Genomic DNA, 25170 nt, shown 5'->3' with positions numbered 1-25170 from the left:
TTCAATAAATCATAAAAAATACATTTTGATAATGTATGGATGTATTTAGTTATGAAGTCTTTAAAGAAATATTAAGTTCAACATTTCTATGAGTTTTAATGAAAAAAGATTTTCAAAGAAGTAAAGACATATACCAGAAAAAATGTTTCTTCACTACTTACATAGACTGCAGATAGAGTGTGAGAAATTTAATATATTACAGTTTCGTACTAAAAGAAAAAACTTTGTAAAGAATGGTCCTACTAAGTGAAATCGCTTGAAGCCAAACTACAGCTGATTTTGACGAATTTCGCATCAAAAGAACACCTACTATTTTGAACTTCATATTTCAGGTTGAAAAAATTAGAGGTGATACCGTACGTACAATCAATCGAACAAACCAGGCAACATTTTTCAGCTGTATTGGCTGGACTGACTGGCTGATCTAGAATCAACACCCAGACGCAATTCGTTCTAAAGAGGTACGAAGAAGAGGAAAATGTACTAAACATTTAATACTTTGGACAAACAGTCAATGAGCTATAATTTGAAATGAGAGTCACTGATAGTGTGTAAGATAGATGTACCAAAGTTTTTTTTTGGAGATTCAAACTTTAAGGTTACGAAAAGTTCTAAAATAGTACTAAACTTCAAAAATAGGAACATATACAGCAAACAACTTAAAATTTGGTATAAGAATCAAGGTTAGGAAGTAAGGTGGTTTTGGGAAATGGGTACTAAGTGCTCAAACCGTACTAAATGGTACTAAATTTGGAACAGTTTGATTTAGGATGAAGGGATGAAGCTGGAATTGTAAAATTTTGTTGGTGGTTAGCAGGGTCACACTTCATGGGTAGCCCGGACACATGGAGGTGGTTTCGGAAATGTACTAACGATACTGAATGGTTATCTATTTAGAAAATTCTGAAATCTGATATTTAGTTTACCGATAGGTATTGAGATATGTAGGTGGTTTGGAAATGAGTTTATATTATTCGAAAAACACTAAATGGTACTAAATTTCGTATTAGCTGAACGGATATAGCTGGAATCCTCAAATTTGATATTGAGGTCTCTGTTGGTATCTGGAATTGAGATATGGTTTTAGAAATGTGTACTATAATTGTACGAAAAGTACTAGAAAGTAAAAAACTTGGTATTGGGTGAAGGAGTAGACCTGAAATCCTTAAATTTGGTCCTGGTGGCTGTGGTTGCGATAAAGAGCTGGTTTTGAAAATGCGTGCCGTTGGGTTTTGGGATAGAAAAGTTTGTGGTTTTGTCTTAGGAATGAACTTTTGAGAGACGGAGGTGGATTTGGGAATATGTACTATCATTGTTCGAAATGTACTAAATCGTACTAAATTTGCCATGGGTAGAGCTTGAATCCTGAAATTTGATGTGGAGGCCGTGGTTGGTTTTTACGATTTAGATATGGTGGTGACCAATTTTTATTATGAAAAGACGTTGAAATAGTTTTGGCCCGAAAAATTGGATGTGGAACCAGTGTGCAAGGGAAAAACTTCTTAAAATTACATTATTTTAAAATAACAAACAAATAGAAATACAGTTAAGATCGGTTGGAACGAATTTTTAATACCCTATGCCATTTGGAAAGTAACAATTTCGAAATTATTTTGATTTGTTGGTATATATTTTTTTTCTTGTTAGGAAACCGTAGTTTCAAATTTCGAAAAATTCAAATAGGTTAAAATCAATAAAATACCAACCTTATATGGGGGCTACAGGATAACATGGACCCATGTAGATAATTTGACCTTGACCTGACATTAAGACCAAATACCAAATTTTTTAAAAGTTACATTGAAAAAGTACCTAAAGTCTTTAAAATACTAAATAGCGGATATATAAATGGGCTGTAGGTATAATTTCCTGTGATAGGGGGTGGTACCATTATGGACTCAAAATTTATATTTATTTAAATATTTACCCAATTCGTTTGAAAGCTTTGACTTAAGTCGGCAAAATACTGTACGAAAACGTGGACCTGTACGAGCCGATACGAGCTCCAAATACCAACAATATCATTCATGGCGAAAATAATACAAATGCCGGATATCGTGAGGTACCGTTATTTGGAGTCCATAACATAGCTTGGACCTATATGCACAATGAATTTGCAAGGATCTCATCAATCCACGGGGAACACAAACTGCGGTTAAATAATATGAGTATAATATACCCATACATTGAACCGGATGGTACCGTTATGTGGGCCCATACCAAATCGTTGACTAGTTCCTTATATAGTTCCGTTGTATAAAACCTCTAAGTATGAGTGATATGAAATTTATGAAATTACTCATACGCGTAGGAACTGAACTATGTGATGAAAAAACTGCAACCAACTTCAGACTACTGTCATTTTTAAGCCACTCGTCCGAAAGCTGTTAAAATTATTCCAGTGACAGCTCATTATATTGTTTACAAGGGTACAAAAGCATTTTGGTGAGAATTTTCCACAGAAAAAGTTATTAGTGATGGAATTCAAGCGTGATAGTGTGATTTCTTTATATTTGGCTGGAAAACCACAAGTGGCTATCGTTAGAGCACTCCCGCATTTAAATGTGAATAAATCTTTTGTGTCTCGTGCCATCGCTCGTTACCGTGATACTAATAGCGTAGCCCGACGTCAAGGAAGTGGACGGAAGAAAACAGCAACATCAGCAGAAATGGTTCGAAAAGTAAAGAAGCGACTTGATCGAAACCCGTGCTACAGTGGCCGAAAATGGCTCGTGAGCTAAACATATCACAATATTCCATTCGGCAAATATTGAAAAATGAGCTCGGGGTAAAGCCATTGAAATTCCAAAAAGTGCAAGAACAGAACAAAAATAAACTCAAAAGAGCTAAAGAGTTGCTTCGCTTGGCCGAAAGTGCTGAAGTGCTGAATTTGATTTTCTCCGATGAGAAAACATTCGTTGTCCAGCAGTTTGTAAACAAACAAAATTATCGTGTTTACTTGCCAAAGAGGTCATCTTCGGTTGGCCACCAGAACTCAAACGCCGGCCATAGTGATGGCCGGAGAGTGTATTAAAGCCTTGGGCACGCAAACATTTTGGCCACAGACCTTGGACATTCCAACAGGACTCAGCACCATCGCACTTAGCACGCACCAACCAAGAATGGTTACAAAATGAGGTTCCTCGCTTCATTTCGAGCGCACAATGGCCACCAAAATCTCCAGATACCAATCCGTTGTACTATTGTGTCTGGAGTATTTTAGAAGGCAAGGTTGGGACTTAAAAATACCAAAGTTTTGATCACCTCAAGCAAATGCTCCACCGGGACAGCGTGTCGGTTTCATTGGCCATTTGAAGGCCATAATTCGTGCCAAAAGTGATCAAATCGAACAAATCTAAACTTGTTCTAAAATTTGATGCTATTTCCGACATGTTTTGCTTTCATTGAATAAAACAAAAAAATGTACAAATTATGGCGTTTGACTTTGCTGCAGATTTTTATCTCACCTATGAGAAAATAAGTTCTTAAAAGAGTTCTTAAATATTTTCTTTTGATATTTGGCCCTATTCAATATTATGTTTGGCTCGTCTTTAGCCTTATCTGTAATCGATCATATTCTCTTTTACTCATTTAAATGTTCTTTTATAATGTTTTAATTATTCCTTTGAAAACCAAAAAAAAAAAAAACAATTACTAAAATTCATGGCCAAATTCAAACTTACTTTAATTTATTTTTAGTGTGGTTTATAGGATAAGTATTATTTGGAGTTTATGGCCGTTAACCGCGCTTTTGTGGTTGTTGTTATTAGTGCTTGTGTGGTTTTCCTTTATATTCAATTACTGCTGGTGGTTTATACACAAACACACACACTTTCACACTTCCTTACCAAGAAAACTTTATTATTTTTGTGGTTTATTTTTGTTGGTGTTATGGTGCCGTTATTATTATATTTACTTTTACTCGTTGTTGTTATTGTCGTTACCAATTCCTTTTGAATTTTCGTTACTTTTGTTATGTATTTTTTGTTGCTTTCAGTTCCTTTCAAAATAGACTTCCTTTCTTTATTTTTTTGTTATTTATTTTTTCTTGAACACACATACACACTCGAACAACAATTGGAAGCTATGCTCTGAGAATTTGCCTATGTGTTTTTGGTTGGCTTATGTTTTGTCGTAAATCAAAATAATATACCGTTAGAGAAAAATGCGCAACGCTTAGCTTTCAAAGCACAAGTACACGAATGTTTTGATGGTTTGCAACTAAATAGAACTCTTGTAAACAAAACTATTTCAACCCCTCGCAACGCACACTCACACACATAGACGGCACACACACACACACGCATAGGCATACGACACACAACACACAGCCGCCGTGTTGACTCTTCTTCATATCAGCAGTTGTTACTGTTGTGCTTTGTTGGCGCTGTGCGGCTGATACCACCAACACAGAACAGTGTTGGGGACGGTCGTTGTCGTCTTATCGTTGCCGACAACACAACCAGAACACCGAACTTTGGATGACACCACAACGACACACACACAACTGCACAAATAATATAACCTCCCCCCAAAACGAAACAGAAACTCATCGTCATATATCGAACAACTGGAGACGCAACACCGAACAAATGAAATAACCATCCCCCAAAAAAATATTGGGTTTGGTTCAGGCAAAAGAATGTGAGCGTAGTAAATGAGTGGGGCCTTCGCCAAGAAGGACTGTGAGAGCAAAAAAAGGCACACATTTTCAGGAATTTAATGAAGAAGGATGTATTATCAGACCTGTTGGATGTTGGATTTTTGAGAAAAAATGTTCAAGGATTGTCGAATGTTCAATCATGGAAATAAGCATATATCGAAATAATCATTTTAGACCCCAATAAGTATATACAAGGTGAGATAAAAAAAGTTGCAACAGAGTCAAACGCCATAGTTTTTACATTTTTTAATGTCGTTGAATGAAAATAAAAGATTTCGGAAATAACATCAAATTTTAGAATAAGTTTAGATTTGTTTGAATTGGTCACCTTTGGCACGCTGCCGAATGTTGCTCTGCGGTATTTTGGCCATTTCCCGGCAATGCACTTTTTTATTGCCAATCTTGCTTTCCAAAATAGTCCATTGTGCGCTCGAAATGAAGCGAGAGACCTCATTTTGTAACCATTCTTGGGTGGCGCGTGCTGCGTGCGAAACCTTGGACATTCCAACAGGACTTAGCACCCTAGTCCTGTTGGAATGTCCACGGTCTGCGGCCAAAGTGTTTGCATGCCCAAGGCTTTAATTCATCCTCCAGAATATTTTCGCGATAATATTTTGCATTTATTCTGTCGATTAATACGAGCGGAAATCGGCCATCGGCTATTATGGCCGCCCACGCCATCACCTTGGTCGGCGCTTGAGTTCTGATGGCCGACCGAAGGTGCACATTTTCAGCTGACCTCTTTGGCAAGTAAACACGATCATTTTAGTGTTTACAAACGGCTGGACAACAAATGTTTTCTCATCGGAGAAAACCAAATTGGCAATTCACCACTTTTGGCCAATCGAAGCACATCTTTATTTCTTTTTAGTCGATTTTCTTTGCGGTGAAAGTTCTTGCACTTTTTGGAATTTCAATGGCTTTACCCCGAGCTTATTTTGCAATATTTACCGAATGGAATATTGCGATGCGACGTGCGACGCTTCTTTACTTTTCGAACCATTTCTGATATAGTTGTTGTTTTCTTCCGTCCACTTCCTTGACGTCGGGATACGCTACCAGTATTTTGGTAACAAGCAATGGTACGAGACACAAACGATTTATTCACATTTAGAGGCTGGAGTGCCCTAACGATAGCCACTTGTGGTTTTCCAGCCAAATATAAAGAAATTACACTATCACGCTTGAATTCCATCACTAATAACTTTTTTCTGAAAAATTCCAACCAAAATGCTTGTAAACAATATAATGAGCTGTCACTGGAATTATTTTAACAGCTGTCGGACGAGTGGCTTAGAAATGACAGCAGTCTGAAGTTGGTTGCGGTTTTTTCATCTCACCCTGTATTCTGAACTTCTTACGACTTTCCTGAAAAACTATCTAACCCATAATCAGGGATTTAGGCTATTTTTCAACTAATTGCATGCCCTAATATTTGAAGACTAAGGTGACCAAAAAGTTCCATTTTAGGACTATTTTAAAAGGACTTTTATATCTGGAATCTTGAATCTAAGACTAGTATTTTAATACTACCAAACCTTTAATAACGAATTTGTTTAAGAAATTTAAGGAACCAGCATACGCATTATACTGAAATTTTTTGAAGGACTATCACCCTTAACACTGCCCCCCTTTTCCCAAACATCGCCAACATGTTGCTATTGCCATTCATGCCGGAATGCACAATACTGGCTTCCAACATGTATGTCGCAACAGATAACAACAAACGGCTGATAACAGCTTCTTGAATGTAATAAGGCAATGTCAAACAACAGCATTTACAATATTTGCGCCGTTTCAGCAATTGTTCAAATAACAACAATAATAAAAAAAGGAACAACAACAAAATAAAGCAATATTTTTTCCTTCGTTGCAACTGATAACAGCAATATGTTGCTCACCATCAAATACGGCTATCGTCAACAACAATGACAGACTGACTATGTCGAGCGACTAACGGGAACACCGACATAAAATCCATAACGATGGGACTGATAATAAAACAAATATTTAACAAATTAAAAAAAAAAATCGAGAACGTCAGTTGTCATGCGTGCGTGTGTGTGTTTGTTAAGATAAGATTATGAATTAAACTTTTTATTCTAGAAGCAAATTTGGAATGTCGATTTGGTAAATGCATTTTGATAGTGGGTGATAGTTTAGGAATGAAATACTTGTTGGAAAGAAAATTAATTTTGTTGGTCTTTTGGTCAGTTCGGGTGTTGGGAGCATATGACATCATAAATCAGTCCCCGGGGTTTGGAATTTGGTATCAGTCGAAATTATTATCTGCATGATTAAGGAACAAAAATTGAAAATTACAGATTAAATCGCAATTAAATGACAACAGTCACGTATATCTAATATGTATATATATATATATATATATATATATATATATATATATATATATATATATATATACATATATATATATATATATATATATATATATATATATATATATATATATATATATATATATATATATATATATATATATATATATATATATATATATAAGGGTTCTTGCCGTGCTGGTACAGACAATAATTTAAATTATTATGAATGTTTAAAAATTGTTTACTGACAGACCAATAATTTGGATTTTGACACAATTTTAGGAGAACTACTACTAATCGTAAGTTATTCAAGACATTTTTTGAATGATAATCAGACCTAAAATCGCCAATTTAGCGAACAATTTAGAGGGGTTATTTTAAAGATATTGTTATATATTTTTTAAAAAAATATTTCAAAATATATTTTTACATATATTTTAAGGACCATAATCGTGCATTTTTACAAAACTCCCATTCGCTAAATCGGAAGCTCTCTTTACAGGCTATTAGGTCAATAACCTATAAAGTTTAGCAGAGGTATTTGCATGCTGTCTCCGTCAACTGTCACCACCACATCATTGTTTTGGAGTTCATATTACCGATGTGAGGGACAAAAATAACAAATCAGATGGGAGCTATAGCTATATCTGAACCGATTTCCATCAACTTTGACATACTGGCTCCTAGGCTAAATTCAATCGCATGGACTACACAATAAAAGACAAATCGGACGATGATATACATATACAGGGTGTGTACAAAATACTTTGTACATACTTTTGAGTGCGGTTGAGGCGCTGGGAAATTCTAACAATTAAAAATGAAGATTCCAAATTATCCGTTTCCCAGCTGCGATAAAATATCACATGTGTAGAATTCAGTGATCTTGTGCGCTGTCCCATGTGATAATGTGTAAAATAATAAGGGACACGACCCACACACACACACAGATATCGATGCGCCAGTAGGTAGCCAAGAATGAAGGGACAAGCAGCCATGTAATAACAAGTTAAAAAGCACTAAGTTCGACCGGGCCGAACTTTTAATACCCTCCACCATTTGCAACGAATTTGGAAATTTTTAAAAAATAAAATCCTTAAAAAATTCTGTTAAAATTTTAAAAATACCGAATATAGCCGTTATATTGGGGTCTATACGACGTGGACATACATAGGCATTGTTTGTCATAAGCCATTACCATATTCAAAGTGGAAACTTGAAATAAACGGTGAATAATGTAGCTAAAATCATCAAAATATCGTATATAAGGAGGTGCCGTTAAATTGGAGCTGTGCAAAGACCTGGACTAGCATAGACAATTTTCTGTCACAGGCTGTAGCATCCACATTTCAAACAATTTCGGTGGGTATTGTACCTAAAATCGTCAAAATACCGAATATGGGGAGGTACTGATATATGGGGCCTATACGAAGACCTGGACCCGCACAGACAATTTTCTGTCACAGACTGTAGTATTCATTACGAACTTCAAATACCAATTTTGAAACAATTCCGGTGAATAATGTCGTTAAAATCATCAAAATACCGAATATCGGGAGGTACCGTTATATGGGGGCTATACGAAGACATGGACTTGCACAGACAATTTTCTATCTTAGACTGTAGTATTCATTACGAACTTCAAACAATTCCGGCGAATAATGTCGCTAAAATCATGAAAATACCGAATATAGGGAGGTACTGATATATGGGGCCTATACGAAGACCTGGACCCGCACAGAAAATTTTCTGTCACAGACTGTAGTTCCTATAACGAACTTCAAATACCAAATTTGAAACAATTCCCGTGAATAATGTCGTTAAAACCATTAAAATACCGAATATCGGGAGGTACCGTTATATGGGGGATTTACGAAGACATGGACTTGAACAGACAATTTTCTATCTTAGACTGTAGTATTCATTACGAACTTCAAATACCAATTTTCAAACAATTCCGGTGAATAATGTCGCTAAAATCATGAAAATACCGAATATAGGGAGGTACTGATATATGGGGGATATACGAAAACGTGGACCTACATGGCCCATTTACGAACTTAACCTGCCTACTGGAAAAGTAAACATGTATGCAAAATTTTAGCCATCTATCTCAAGTCATTCGAAAGATGCGTGATTACAACAGACAGACAGACGGACAGACAGACAGACGGACATCGCTAAATCGACTTAGAATTTTACGCTGATCAAGAATATATATACTTTGTTTTCTTTTCTCACTTTTTCAGGGTCAAACATAGTCAAACGCCATCATTTTTACATTTTTTTAAATGTTATTGAATGAATGATACCATTTTAGAATAAGTTTAGATTTGTTCGAATTGGTCACCTTTGGCACGAATTATGGCCAATGTTACCGTCACACGATACCCGAATGATGCTCTGCGGTACTTTGGTCCATTCCCGGCGAAACGCTTGCTTGAGGTGATCGGCACTTTGGTATTTTTTAGTGCCAACCTTGCTTTCCAAAATACTCCAGACACAATAGTTCAACGGATTGGTATCCGGAGATTTTGGTGGCCATTGTACGCTGGAAATGAAGGAAACTCATTTTGTAACCATTCTTGGGAGGCGTGTGCTGAGTGCGATGGTGCTGAGGATCGGCACTTTGGTATTTTTTAGTGCCAACCTTGCTTTCCAAAATACTCCAGACACAATAGTTCAACGGATTGGTATCCGGAGATTTTGGTGGCCATTGTACGCTGGAAATGAAGGAAGCTCATTTTGTAACCATTCTTGGGAGGCGTGTGCTGAGTGCGATGGTGCTGAGTCCTGTTGGAATCTCCAAGGTCTGCGGCCAAAATGTTTGCGTGCCCAAGGCTTTAATACACCCTTCAGAATATTTTCGAGATAATATTCGGCATTTATTCTGGTCGAGCGGAGAACGACCATCGGCTATTATGGCGGCCCACACCATCACCATGGCCGGCGCTTAAATTCTGGTGGTTGTTTGTTTGCTTACAAACTGCTGGACAATGAATGTTTTCTCATCGGAGAAAACCAGTCTGAAGTTGGTTGCAGTTTTTTCATCTCACCCTGTATTGCTAATGTTATGGCGATCCTAATTTTGAAATGATCATCTGTAGTGGAATTCTCTAACTCATTATTTGTGTTAACGAAAAAAGTCGGTAAAATTAAAATGGTTATAATTTATGGTTATAAAATGGTAATAATTTCGGTAAATATCGAAATTTGTCAGTAAGTTAGCGACGAAATCAAAGTAGTCGCTAAAACCTACCGATTGTTGCTAATGTTGTCAACTTTAACTTCTTTTTTATATCAAAATTTTGGTTTTCAAAGTTATTGATGTTTGTCGGTAACTCAAAAAATGAGTTTGAGAATCCCACTACTGATTGAAAACCAATTGTTTTGTGGCCGAAGAAAAACATTTAAAAAATTTTCTGGCAAAAAATATGAAAATTCTAAACATACATTTTCAAATGCTGTCGAATCGACTGTTAGGCACTTACAATTTACGAAATATATACAAGCGTCATGTTTTGGATGTCTTAAAACAACTGATTAAATTCAGCCCGCCCAATCCATTACCGTATATGCATGTTGATTTATTTGCTTTTTCGTTCAAAATGTAACGGATACGAAGTATGCCGTAAACATACAACGCTGGACATGTTGCCATATTCAGACTCTTAAATGGTATGGCAACAATAAAAAAATACGAAACATTTTCACCACATTGTATTATTCATCTCTATTTCATTCTATTCTAAACAACAGCTGTTGCCTCGTTTATTAGCGGAGTATTGCTTATTCTTTCATTCTTAACTTTATGTGTGTTGAGTGGGTTGGTGTATAATATAGGGTTTCGCAACTCTAATGCAATTTTTAAATTTGGCGCCATTCGAAGTACCATTGTTTGACATTTGAATAATTGTTAAGGTACGAGGTTAGTAAAAATGGAACGCTACTCGATTAAATGAGTTCGTTTTTATATAAATTTTGCCGATAAAATCATCTTCAGTGACGAGTCCCATTTCCATCTTGATGACTTCATCAAAAGGCAGAATTTCGCATTTGGAGTGAGGGAAATCCTCGAATGATTCACAAGAAGCAAATGCATCCTCAACGTGTGTGATGTGGTTTTTGGGCTTGGGAGTAATTGGACCTTTTTAATGAAAATAAGGCAGGACAAGCGCAAACAGTCAATGCTGTTCGGTATCGTGAAATGTGGTTATCATTCTTCTTGAAATAAATGTGGAGGGCATGTGGTTTCGATAAGGCGCCACGTGTCATACAGCCAGGGAAACAATGCGATTGCTGCATCAGTCATTTCCTGTTTTGAAGATCATAATTGTCCACCAAGATCGTGAGAATGTTTTCTTAAGCCTTAAAAGAGGAAATTGGACGCTGCATTTATGCAAAACGGATATTGAAAATTTCATTAAGAAATCGCGCGTATGCCAGCTAAGCCGCGCGACCATCTGCGCGAAATTTTGTTCCATATATAACCTTATTCTGTCAATAATAATAACAACATAATAATGTTTCACGTTTTTTATTATACGTAAAATTTAAAAATTGAGCTCTAGTTGGGACACCCTTTTTAATTCCCAATATGAATGACTTCAGAATAATAGGTGTATGAAGTTTCCCTAAAATTTGTAACGATTGTTGCAAATTGTTACTAGAAGTGTGTGAAGCTAATAATAGGTGTGGCCGGTTACCCTAAAATTTGTAACAATTTGTGGAAATTTTAACTGGTAGTCTTCTTTTAACACAAAAGTTCTGCAAAAGAGAGCGATTTGAAAGACAATTCATATATATAACAGTTAGGCTTTCTATTTCCAAAAAATATTTTTTTTAATTGGATTGTTCAAATGTAAATCACTGGACGGAGAAGAAAAATAGTTGTAAGTGACTGGAAGATTGAGGTAGAAGAACTGACAACATTTTTCTCTAATCTGTCTCTTTTGCAGAACCATTGTGTTAAAAGAAGACTACCAGTAAAAATTTTCACAAGTTGTTACAAATTTTAGGGTAACCGGCCACACCTATTACTTGCCATGACACACAGAAAGAGTTTTCATTTCAGTTCCTTTCTTTAAGCTTACTCGTTCTTTTCCGTTCTGCCGAACGTTGTATGAACGAAAAAACTGGATACACCTAGTTCTGATCGTTCCTTCCACGGAGTAGTTCCTTTGAACTAATACGAACATTTTTCGCAATTCTAGCAACTAGTTCCGCGGCTCATTTAATGATTGTTTCCAGCTGATTGAGTTTTCCTCATGTCTCATTCGTAAACAACAGAGATAATCGTTCATTCCTTTTTGCCTTTCCTATTTGTTTGGTTGGGGACGTCTTTAATTTTGGTTTCCCATTGTCAAGATATTGTCTCCTTACTCCTTATTGAGTTCATAGACTTAAGAGCCACTCCTCACCCACCTCATGCGGAAAAGTTATATATTTAGGGAATAAAACAAAATACCCAGTAAATATACGTCTAACAACAAAATTCAAATAGATATGATATTGGGAAAATGAAATTACTCTCTCTAAACAATTAACAAATTGCAATTACGGGAGAATTTGTTGATAAGAACCAACAAGTAGAGACTCGCAAACAAAAACATGATAAAGTTCTATGGAAAGAAATCTGTTTTCGATTATAAGTGGGTTTCGGCTTGCAGGGAACAAGAAGTCCAACCATAAAACTCTAAATTGCTGTGCGATAAGAGAAATTCTATTCTGAAATAACAAAGTTACATTTGTGGCCGGCCTATCAAGTCAGTCAGTCGATCCGTGACTGTTTAGAGAAAGGTGCAGACGGTGGTAGTGGTAACGGTGGAGAACACTAAAGGAAAGCTAATTGTCTACGACCTTCATTGCATGACCCTGCGCAAGTGATTGGAATGAATGTTGAAAATTGCGTGGCAAACAAAATTCAAAACAAAACCGAATAGACAGTAGAGAATTATACATCAACACGAAAAGGCAGGTTGATTGGCTGGTTAGTTGATGTTTTGTTTTTGGTGTCGATAGCCGTCAGACAGACAACTTGTGGAGAGTTTAATGTGAAAGTGTTTTAGGGAGCGGAAGGAAGGAAACAAGTGCAATAAAATAATAATGGAACTTGTGGGCAATATCAAAAACTACGAGTGGGGAAAATTGGGCAAACAATCCCAAGTGGCAAAATTAGCCAAAGCCAATAATGACAATTTCGCGGTTAATGAGGAAGCTCCCTATGCTGAACTATGGATGGGTACACACTGCAGCGGCCCATCTCTGCTCAAGTCAACGGGCACAGAATTGGGTCGGGTATATGAACAACCTTTGCCCTATCTGCTCAAGGTGTTGAGTATACGCAAAGCCCTTAGCATACAGGTGCACCCCAATAAGGTAAGCGCTTCGTTTTGTTGTTTCTGTACAAAATGAATTAAATTAACAGTCATTTATCATTCCTGTTTATTTTTTATTCGCATTTAGATATCGACAAATGCAAATAGAAAAACAGATTACACAATTCAAAGCATTTAGTTGGTCATAATACAATTTAGCCGTCTATTAACTATTTTTTTTTTGTTTTAGCTGTTTGGGGGATATGCTGAGAATATCGATTGCATGTAACATTGTTGTCACATTTAGCCGATTAGCAAACTATTTGAGAATAGAACTATTTTGGTTGTTAGGAGGTGAAGGCGGGAGAGTAAAAGTTGTATTTTTATTTTCTAAATGATTTTGAAGATGTGTCGGTAAAGTATAGGTCTGTAACGGAACAAATTATTAATTTTTTGTGCATATCTATTGGATTTTCCGCAAAGAATTTTAGTGAAGGATAGGTATTACAAGTAAAGGGGTTTTTTAGAAGACATTTTTTATACACTTCTGTGGAGATTTCCACCAGAAAATTTTTTAATTTCCGTTTTTAGTATCCGGAAATTGTCTAAAACGATTTATTTCGATTCATCGTAGGGTTTTTAATATATAATATAAAGCCTTGAAATTGAAATATAGTCCTGGAAAAATCTCAAAAATCTCCATAGTTTGCCATAATTGTCAATCAATAACTCTTCTTTTTATACCCTCCACCATACTATGGAAGATATATTAACTTTGTCATTCCATTTGTAACTCCTCGAAATACTCATGTCAGACCCAACAAAGTATATATATTCTTGATTAGCGTAAAATTCTAAGTCGATCTAGCGGTGTCCGTCTGTCTGTCTGTTGTAATCACGTTATCTTTCGAACGAATTGAGATAGAGGGCTAAAATTTTGCACACATGTTTATTTTGCCAGTAGGTTCGTAAATGGGCCATGTAGGTCCACGTTTTCATATAGCCCCCATATAACGGTACCTCCCGATATCTATAGCGTCATTATTCACCGGAGTAGTCTCAAATTATGTATTTAGAGTTCGTAATGGGAACTTTGTATGTAATTTGTCTTATAAAATGGTAGATAAGTTCAAAACGGTATGATGATTTTACTCATTGATAGCTGTCCAAAAAAAAAAATCATAACTTCTATGAATTATTTAAGTGCTATGAGACCTTAAGTACGATCAGAAATCCAGTGTAACCAAATAATTTCCCTAATACCCAAGCTAGCCCTTCTAATGCTCGTCAAGAGATAAAAATTAGTTTTAGAGGACTTCGTAGCGATATTTCAGATTTAACAATATATCTGATGAAAGATCCCGAAGCCTGTTATTGCTTTTTGTTCAGGTGTTCAATATGAAGCCAGTACTTTCAACAAAGCTCTAGAATTGCATCAAAATACATTTTCATTAGACAAGCAAATACCAAAATAGTCAACTAATGCATTTTTCTGCCGCTCCCATAAAAGAAAGGCTGACAGAGAGCACAATCATAAGTATTCCCATTCGTAACAATTCTATAGAATCGTCATTAACAATTAACAACAGAACTCTACATGTTCGTGTTCGTCCATTTTTCTGATGTGGGAGCAACATTACCCGGAATGTTTGCTCCGTATTCTCTTGGTCCGAGCCGGGATCGAGACCAACCCCGGACCATGGTTCTGCTCCGTTTGTCGTAATCGCATCCACCACAGATCGGTTTCGGTGAGATGCAACGGATGCATGGAGTGGGTGCATTTCCGGAATTGTTCCGGCCTAAACCGGATACAGGAGTATAGCGATAGGGACTACATTGCTTCCTGCTGCGTCAATGTAGACCCCAGTGAGTCTTCATCTTCGGCGTCCTCATCGTCGTCGCAATATGAGACTCCCCCTCAATCTCCTCAACAGCAATCTACGCAGCAGCTGACGCCACACATTGCTGTTCAAGTTCCGGACAATGCATCATTTCTCCAATTTAATTGTGATGGTCTCAGAGGTAAGATCAATGAAATTGTAAGCTTTATGAGTCGGAAGAACATCAAGGTCGCAGCGATCCAGGAGACGAAGCTGAGTACCACCTGCAGGCTTCAAAGTTGTGATGGATACAACGTACTAAGGAAGGATCGCTCCAGAGGTGGAGGTGGAGGATTAGCGTTCCTATTGCACCACTCTGTCCAGTACAGACCTATCTCGCCTGAGCTTGACTCTAGTGACCCGTACATGGAATGTATGGGGGTAGCGGTCAAGTGTGGAACCGCCGAGGTAGAGGTGCTCAACGTGTACATTCCGCCGTTAAATAGCTGTGCCCCACGTTATATGCCTAATATCAGTTCACTACTGGTAGGCAATAACCGTCTGGTGCTAGGGGATTTCAATGCCCATCATGAATTATGGCATTCCGTCCTAGGTAATGACCAGAGAGGCATGGCGCTGGCTGAGCAAATCGATAGCTCCACGTTTTGCACAGTGAATGAGGACGCGCCCACCAGAATAAGGGGAGACTGCCACAGTTCTCCGGACATATCCATCGTGTCCCCAGGTCTGACGAATGACGTAACTTGGCAATCAGTCATTTCTCTAGGCTCAGACCACCTCCCCATTATTATCGCCATCAATAGACCACCCGACTTCATCGACTCTGAACGCCGCACTTTCCTTAACCACGGGAAAGCTAATTGGCAAGAATTCAGAGAGTATACCAATCGCCGCTTCAGAGAACTGCCCAACCCATCTGATGTTCAGGTAGCAGATAGGTGTTTCCGGGACATCATCAAAGCTGCAGCCGCTCGCTATATACCTGCTGGTCGAATACCTGAAATAAGACCAAATTTCCCAGCAGAGGCAGCGGGATTAGCAAACGAGCGAGATGAGCTTCGCCGTACTAACCCTAATAACCCCAGAGTCAGGGAACTTACTCTGGAGGTAAACAGGTTAGTAGGTGAGCATAAGCGGAAAAAGTGGCTAGAACATCTGAAGCATTGCAACATCGGTACCGGAACGAGTAAATTGTGGGCAACGGTTAAGTCGCTTTCGAACCCTGGAAAAAAGGACGATCGGACATCTGTCTCATTTAACGGCGTAGAAGTGACAGATCCGAAGAGGTGCGCGTGTTATTTTAACCGGCAATTTGTAGAGCACCCCGAGAGTGACAGGGCGAAGAGAAGGATACTACGCCGTGTACGATCCCTTCCAGCCGAGGAGGTACCACCACAATTTACGTTGGCAGATGTTGCACAGGTCATCAGAAGCGCAAAGTCATCCAAAGCGCTTGGTCCTGACGGAATCTCAATGGTGATGTTGAAGCAACTGGATGAACCAGGAGTTGAGTATCTGACAAAGCTTCTCAATCTGTCGTTAGCCACCCTAGTAGTTCCCGATGCCTGGAAAATGGGCAGGGTGGTCCCGCTACTGAAGCCAGGCAAGGATGCCAGCAAAAGTGTTTCATACAGGCCGATATCACTTTTGTCATCAGTAGCAAAGACGCTTGAGGCTTTACTCCTCCCCAGCATAAGAGAGTGTTTCCCAGTAGCCGATCATCAACACGGATTCCGAAAATTGCATAGCACAACAACAGCTTTACACGCCATTTCCACACATGTCAGTAGAGGTCTCAACCAGAACAGGCCGTGCGATAGAACAGTTATGGTGGCACTTGATTTATCAAAAGCCTTTGATACAGTCAATCATGCCACACTGTTCGAGGACATTGAACGCACCACCCTCCGGCCAAGTTTGAAACGTTGGATAGTAAACTACATGTGTGGACGCCAGTCGTACGTGGAATTCAGAAACAAGAAGTCGAGCATCCGTAGAGTTAAACAGGGAGTTCCCCAAGGTGGGGTGATATCTCCGGAACTGTTTAACCTCTACCTTTCTGAAATTCCACGCCCTCCAGACGGCATAGAGATTATTACGTACGCAGATGATTGTACGCTCGTGGCGTCCGGACCCATTATTGATGACATTTGCGATCGGTTGAACGCTTACCTTGTTGATCTTACCGCCTTTTTCACTGCGAGGAATATGAAGATATCCGCCACTAAGTCGACGGCCACACTTTTCACCACATGGACTGCGGAGATGGGGCTATCCTTGAATGTGCAGGTCGATGGTGCTATTATTCCGACCACCAACTACCCCAAGGTATTAGGGGTCACATTCGATAGCCTCTTTAAGTCGTCCGCGCATACCACAGCTATCTGCGACAAGATTAGAAGTAGGAACAAGGTCCTCAAGTCTCTGGCCGGCAGTACTTGGGGAGCTGATAAGGAGACCTTGTTGACCTCTTACAACGCGATAGGCCGGTCTGTGGTAAACTATGCGGCTCCAGTGTGGTCCGCTAACGTCAGTGCTACGCAGTGGAAAAATGTTCAGTCCTGCCAGAATGCCGCCCTTAGAACCGCAACAGGGTGCCTTCTCATGACACCCGTCGATCACCTACATGAGGAGGCGAAGGTCTTACCGGTGCGACAGCATAACAAAATGCTGTCAATGCAATACCTGCTTGGGTGTTATAGACAAAGCCATCCAAATCACCATCTTGTGGATAGGCAACCTCCGCCCAGGCACGTTAGGAAAGACCTTCATGATCTAGAGAGAGAGGTACAGAGGTATAAGAGAGAGCCTCTAGATCAACAGGCCTATCAAGCGGGACTGAATAGTATTCACTCTAATGCGGTCTCAGAAGCCATTGAAGGATATAGAGTGAATACTGTGCTAGGAGACCATCCCCTCCCGTCGCAGCTGAAGAACGAGAGCTGCCCCGACAAACCCGAGTAGTCTTGGCTCAATTACGATCCGGATGGTGCAGCCGCCTAAATTCCTACTGGGCCCGGATCAACGGCGAAGTGCAGAACATCTGCCCAGGATGTGGCACAGGCCCACATGACACGCTGCATTTATTTCGCTGCCCAGCCAAGCCTACTCACCTAACTCCAGTCTCGTTATGGACTCAACCCATACAGGTTGCATCCTTTTTGAGACTGGACTTAGAGGCAGAACCGGATTGAACTGAGTTAGAAAATGGAAACCAAACGTACACATATGTATGAGCTGCTACAACAACAACAACAGAACTCTTCTGGGCATACATTTTCTCGAACAATCTGACGTGGTAGTGGACATCGGTCAGAGACCTTGTGTTTTAAAGAAACTCATTTTCATACAAAACGGATTTTTCTTGAGAATTCTAATCAGGAATTATTAAAAGAATTCGTATTCCAAAATCCACTATAGATAATTGAAAAATTGTAGGTTAAAATCATCAAAAAATGTTTCCAATTGGTCATTCCCAGTGATGCTTATTTCAAAAATTCCACAGGTACTATTGACGCATATACATATGGAGGATCTTTTGCATAGAGCAAAAACAAAAACTGTTAATGTTAATTTTGGACCTAAAATCGCTTTATTGGTATATAAAAATTTCGAATAGAGATAAATTATAGACTGCATTTACAACCCATTCGGAGTTTTTTACATTTAATAGGAAACGCTGTTATTATTCGTCTCAAAAAACCTTTAGACACATTCTCAGATGAAAATAATGCCTTTGAATAATTGGAAAAAAAAATAGTTAAAAAGCAGTAAGTTCGGTCGGGCCGAACTTTGAAGACCCTCCACTCTTTGGAAAGGATTTAGAAATCTTTCAAAAATAAAATCCGTTAAAATTTCTATTAAATCGTCACAATACCGAATACCGGGAGGTAATGATATGTGGGGCCTATACGAAGACCTGGACCTACATAGACAATTTTCTGTCACAGACTGTAATTCCCATTACGAACTCTAAATACGTAATTTGAAACTAATATTGACGCTAAAACCATCAAAATACCGAATATTGGGATGTACCGTTATAAGGGGGCTATATGAAGACGTGGCCTGCACAGACAATTTTCTGTCACAGACCGTAGTTCCCTTTACGAACTCTAAATACGTAATTTGAAACAACTCCGGTGAATGACGCTAAAATCATCAAAATATCGAATATTGGGAGGTACCGTTGTATGGGGGCCATACGATGACGTGGACCAGCACAGACAATTTTCTGCCTTAGGGTGTAGTATCCATTTCGAACTTCAAATACCAAATTTGAAACAATTCCGGAGGGTATAAAAACATCTCTACCAGTACTTCAACTAGTAAATGAGAAGAAGCCATTTTTTTTTTTTTTAAACAATTGCCAGTAATTATGCCATCGGATCTGAAATACACGAAGGGATAGAAAAAAAAAACTGACATATAAAAAAATAAGCAATCCAAACTAATTAAATTATACACCCTGTGTTTGAAAAATAGTTGTTTGTTCGGTGTGCTTAAAATGATATCCGTACTACCTACCATTCATATCCCGGTAAAGTGCATACTTTTTTTATCGATCGAACGTCAATTTGTTTAAATAATACTTTGATAACACATTACAGATAAAATACCATAAGAAATACCACATAATTGAAATCAATCAAACACGATTATAAAAATCAGGTCGTATCATTGTAGACTACTTCATGTTTTTATTTTTTCAAAATTAAAAGGTACAATATAAAGAAGAACGTCGTTTTTTCAATAGATCTCTAGTTCCAATTACCATTTTTCAGCAATATCTTCATGTTGAAACAAAATCATCTTGGCGCCAAATCTAATGCTACTGTCTTCTTCATTATTTATTTTCATATACTAAGATGGATAATATCTCGTTTTGTTTTTTAATATTCCAATACAATAGTTGTACGGGATATTTAGTTGTTGTAGCAGTTGTCGTGGTGTATGCAGTCTGATTCAGCTTTTCACTATAAGTTCAAAAATGACACTATCTACTTGAAATCAGCCACTAAATCGGGCTGATATGCTTGCTGATAGCATGCTTGCAGACCAGATTGTTATGCCAAGTCTCAGTCCGATTTAATTCCTCGTTTTTCAAGCCAGTTGTCTTTTGCGGATTATGTATTTAGGTAGGTTATTGCAGTTCTCAAGTCCTCTTTCTGGCAGGGCCGAATACTTTTTCGTTGTATAGCAATTATATTTGTAGACCGTTGCAGGATAGCTATTAGCTTCTGAGACTGAACAAAATAACTAATAAATTTATTTATTTTTTTAATAAAAAATTATCATTGTCCAAAGATTTGAAATTGTTTCCCCAAAAGTTTATGCAATCTTATTGAAGCAATTAACACTTTCATAATTTAAAATTCATTTAACGTTTCAACATTTAATTTTCCCTTGCAGGACGAAGCCAAACATTTGCATAGAGAACGACCAGATATTTATAAAGATCCAAATCACAAACCCGAATTGGCCATAGCACTGACACCGTTCACCGCATTGTGTGGCTTCCGGCCCTACGAAGAAATATATCAATTCTGTCAGGAATTGCCGGCTCTTAAAAAACTGCTTGGTGGAGATGATATCATTGAGAATTTACGCAATGGAAAACACAGTGATTTGAAGAAATGCTACCAAGCATTGATGACCGCAGATTCGTCTGTAATTGCTGCATGTATTGATGACATAGCCAACAACTACATGACCAGTGAGTGAAAGGAATAAATATCATTCTTTAGTTTTGTAATTAACTTCCATTTCCAAATGTATTTTCAGTTCTCGAAAAATATCATCTACATGATATTTTCAAGACAATCAATGCTGACTTTCCTGATGATGTGGGTGTTCTGTCTCTGTTCTTTGTTAACTTGATCCATTTGCAACCAGGTGAATCAATCTATTTGGGTGCCAATGAAATACATGCTTATTTATCGGGCGATTGTATTGAATGCATGGCTTGCTCCGATAATGTTATACGTGCCGGTCTAACACCCAAATACAAGGATGTTCAACAACTTTTAACATCGTTGAATTACACAGGATCTGCAGCGGAAACACGTCTTTTTAAGCCCACCATTCTTGATGAGAATGTAAAAATATTTGCACCACCGGTTGAAGATTTCGCCGTTGTTAACGTTAACTTGCCAGAAACACAATCATCTTCGTATTCATTAAAATTACCCCAACACCCGGGAATATTATTAGTTTTAAGCGGCTCTCGAATTCTACAACTTAAGAGACATTCCAATTTAGTATTAAAAAGCGGCTCTATAATTTTCATACCTCCGAATTGTATGAATAGCATTGAGTTTTTACAAACAGATTCACCGAATGATTTTAGTGCCTATTTGGCAACAGTAAATTCGTTTTGATTGAACGAAGCCTTATTCCAAATTAATTACTCGGGGACTAATGTTTTGTATTTGAAAACTTAACCAAGTTAGTTTGTTTGAAACTCTAATTAACTGTCTTTAGAAATATTATAAAGAAAAAAATAAATTATACCAAAATTTTATGCAAAAATGTATGTATTATTAATATGGCTTTAATAGAAAAAATTAACATTTAGTATTTATAATAAAGATGTAATAAAATATACCTACCCACTGACCAAATATCATCATTCTAACAAACTGCTTTATCAATTTGTTTAATAATAAAGTGCACTAAATTTGTATTTGCATCATTGCATTGGGTAAGGTAACACGAACCACTTTGTTCAAAATTGCGCATGAGACTGAAACATAAGGCTTATTCCGAATATAACCAATATGACATGGAAAGGTGAATTACAATTTCACCATTTTCACCAAAGTTGTAAATATCCAATTACAGCCACTTCGAGTAAAATGTATAACCAGAACTTTTGAAGTACTTAATAAGACTCGTGCCACTATCGAGGAAGAAACCCTTCTAAATGCCTAAAATCAGGAGCTACCAGTTATTACAAATACTGGATCTATACAGTACTTCTTTGTAAGAACATCTATGAAATTAGAACAAGTTGCAAATTGGTGCAGAAACCTTTAAATATTTTTTATGGGAGCTGTACCAAATTGTGGACCTGTGTGTAAACATTTTTATGCGTGAAAAATTATTATAAAATTAATTAAATGTTAAAAAATAGTGTAGACTCTACATTGACTCCCTCAAACGGCCGTATCAGATCAATAATCGGACCTATTACCGTTGTCGTCGTCGTCGCAAAATGAAGTCGATTTTGCGACGGTATTAGGTATAACAATGAATGGTTACTATTATAATTGTCGATATAACAGTCGACATGAAATCGTTTTTAGAGAATATCTGTCGCCGTAAAAAGTTGTGACGACATTGTTTTATGTCGACGTTTTTATTTAACCCATTTTGTATTTGACATTTGACTATGAAAATAACAGAAGAAAAACAATTGGGAAATATTGAAGTCATTTCCGACACTGATCTACTAAGATCCTAGCGCTAAAGACCACCACTAAAGGCCAATTGAAACAACTCTAGTTTAGAAAAAAGTCTTCGAATTTTTCGAGACATTTTCCAGAGGCAGGTATTTTTACCCTGATTTCGGGAAACTATTACTATTATTCCCAGATTTTTGACTCGAAAGTCCGGATTCAAGAATATCTCAGGACTCAAGAAAGATATTAGCACAAAAAATAAAATAACTCCATCAAGTGACTACTAGTGACCACCATGGTCTATATTGGATAAGTGGATCCGGGTCTAGCCCGGATCTTCAACCCGAACTTTCAGGTCAAAAAATCTGGGGTCCCGGGTCCTTTCCCCAAGAAAATAGATATCAATAGTTTCCCGGAATAAGAGAAAAATACCTAGCACAAAAAAATCAAAAAAATTGAAGAGCTTGGCGAAATGTCTATTAGCACATGCTGAAAGCGGTCCCTGTAAATTCTGAAGTAATTTAAAAATCTAAAAAAAATCATTATGTACATATTTTAATTAAAATATGTACTTACTTTAACTCAGGCAATGCAAATATGTTTTTTGCTGTCTTAACACTCGTCGCTGCAAACAATTTTTATACCCTCCACCTTGGAAAGGTATATATATTCATAATCAGCATAAAATTCTAAGTCGATTTAACGATGTCCGTCTGTCTGTCTGTTGAAATCACAATACAGCCCACATTATTTGACGTAGAGCGCCAAAATTTAGCAGAGCTATTTGCATTGTGTCTAGGATGGTTGGTATTGAAAATGAGATATATCGGTCCACGTTCTGGTATAGTCCCCATATAATGGTACCTCCCGATATTCGGTATTTTAGTTTTTTTTTGCCACATTTTTTCACGGATTTGTCTAAAAATTGGTATTTGTGGGTCATAATGGTTTCCAGCTCCGGTGGCGAAACATTGCATGTATGGGTCCATGATTTGGTATAGCCCCCATATAACGGTACCTCCCGATATTCGGTAATTTGATGATTTTTGCAACATTTTTTCACGGATTTGTCTGAAAATTGGTATTTGTTGGTCATAATGGGTTCCAGCTCCGGTGGCGAAACATTGCATTTATGGGTCCGTGATTTGGTATAGCCCCCATATAACGGTACCTCCCGACATTCGGTATTTTGATGGTTTTTGCCACATTTTTTCACTGATTTGTCTAAAAATTGGTATTTGTGGGTCATAATGGGTCCTAGTTCGTGTGGCGAAACATTGTAATTATAGGTCCACGTTTTGGTATAGCCCCCATATAACGGTACCTCCCGATATTCAGCATTTTAATGGTTTTTGCCACATTTCTTCTAATGTTTCTTTTACCCTAAAGTGGAAGGTATTAAAAGTTTAGCCCGGCCGAAATTAATGTTTTTTACTTGTTTTTTTTTTTTTTTTGTCAAAAACAAGGAAGTGTTTTTTTAAACTGTCGTTGTCGCTCCTATGCCTTACCGTAATACCATTTTTGTTGTTTAATTTGACTGAATATGTACAATTTATGGGGTCTACTACGAATATCTCTAGGTGTTGGAATGGCAAATAAAATGTATTGAAATGATCATTATTGGATGCATATTACAGATTTAAGAGGTTTAAATTTGAAATTGAATGGAACTGGTGTATGGGAGATTTCCAATAAATTTGACAGATGAATTTTACTGCCACATGTTTCGTAATCTCCTGAGGTTTGATTCTTTGTTTATTGTATCCACATTGTTCAATTTAAGTTATTGAAATTTGAAAAGTCTGGCCGAACTAAACCACTACGTCCACCAAAAATTTCAATAATATATAAAAAGTGAGGCATAATCAAGACATACGCAAACTCATGGGACAATAACAGGTAGAACAGCTTCCCACTACCTAAAACTACAGCCCTGAAGCTAAGGCCGCTTCTCGTCTATTTTGCATGTAAACAAGTTGTTTTCATTTATTCAATATTTTCCTCATAAATGCCTTTAAAAAATATGATCTAAATAGTTCGATCTTTCAATTACATGGCAAAACTGGCCAATAGCTTCAATGCGCAAATTTGGCAGAAGTCATTGTTAACTCTATCTTACTATTTTATTGTACCATGGAAAAACGGAATTCTAATTTTCTTAGGCAAAATTATATTTCCAAATAGTTCAACTTCTTTAAAATGAAGTTTACATTGAACACTAAAGAATTCAAATGCACATCGAACACCAAACCAGATTCAATAAACAGACCAAGACTATTAATCGAGCTTACAACATATACATATATACGTGCTATAAATAGAAATGTTTATTGAATCCTCTAGCAAGTTCCCAAAAAACATAACTTTAGATTTTTAAGTATTTATTGAGAGACCGTTACAGGAGTAACCATCATATTATATAAAAAAATCTGAATGTCATCAGCAAATGCAAACGACATACAATTATCATTAAGACACCACCGCGAATCATTAACATACATGATGAAAAAATAAAGGACCAAGAACAGTCCGCTCTGGCACACCACTGCACACTAAATATATTTCCTATGGATTTAGTTAAATAACTGCTATAATCATCTGATC

The 25170-nt window shown here is 37.4% G+C and overlaps 2 protein-coding genes across 3 annotated transcripts in view; one reads left to right on the top strand and one right to left on the bottom strand.

Annotated features, from left to right (window-relative positions):
- The window catches only part of LOC101895265 (arylalkylamine N-acetyltransferase 1), a 125199-nt gene extending 120963 nt beyond the window's left edge, over positions 1-4236 (bottom strand). The window contains exon 1 of one of the 2 annotated variants that reach the window (XM_059128595.1): positions 3684-4236. The gene's annotated coding sequence lies outside the window, so the exon portion shown is untranslated. The remainder of the gene's footprint in view (positions 1-3683) is intronic. The other variant, XM_059128596.1, reaches the window with a different exon arrangement.
- An 8150-nt stretch (positions 4237-12386) lies between these two features.
- On the top strand, positions 12387-21694 carry LOC101887315 (mannose-6-phosphate isomerase). Its single transcript, XM_005175356.4, has 3 exons — positions 12387-13383; positions 20576-20879; positions 20948-21694. Exons 1-3 carry the CDS (start codon positions 13111-13113, stop codon positions 21541-21543), a joined length of 1173 nt encoding a protein of 390 aa, XP_005175413.2. The 5' UTR covers positions 12387-13110; the 3' UTR covers positions 21544-21694.
- Positions 21695-25170: the final 3476 nt, after the last annotated feature.

This window comes from Musca domestica, unplaced genomic scaffold, assembly GCF_030504385.1.
Source record: "Musca domestica strain aabys unplaced genomic scaffold, Musca_domestica.polishedcontigs.V.1.1 56, whole genome shotgun sequence".
Lineage (NCBI taxonomy): Eukaryota > Metazoa > Arthropoda > Insecta > Diptera > Muscidae > Musca > Musca domestica.
The sequence above is the reverse complement of the archived record's forward strand: the minus strand, read 5'-3'. Positions and strand labels throughout refer to the sequence as shown.

Coding starts and splice junctions, on each gene's coding strand:
- LOC101887315 (XM_005175356.4), top strand. CDS start 13,111: ATGGAACTTGTGGGCAATATCAAAAACTACGAGTGGGGAAAATTGGGC. Junction 13,384..20,575: donor TACAGGTGCACCCCAATAAG/GTAAGCGCTTCG, acceptor TTTCCCTTGCAG/GACGAAGCCAAACATTTGCA. Junction 20,880..20,947: donor AGCCAACAACTACATGACCA/GTGAGTGAAAGG, acceptor ATGTATTTTCAG/TTCTCGAAAAATATCATCTA.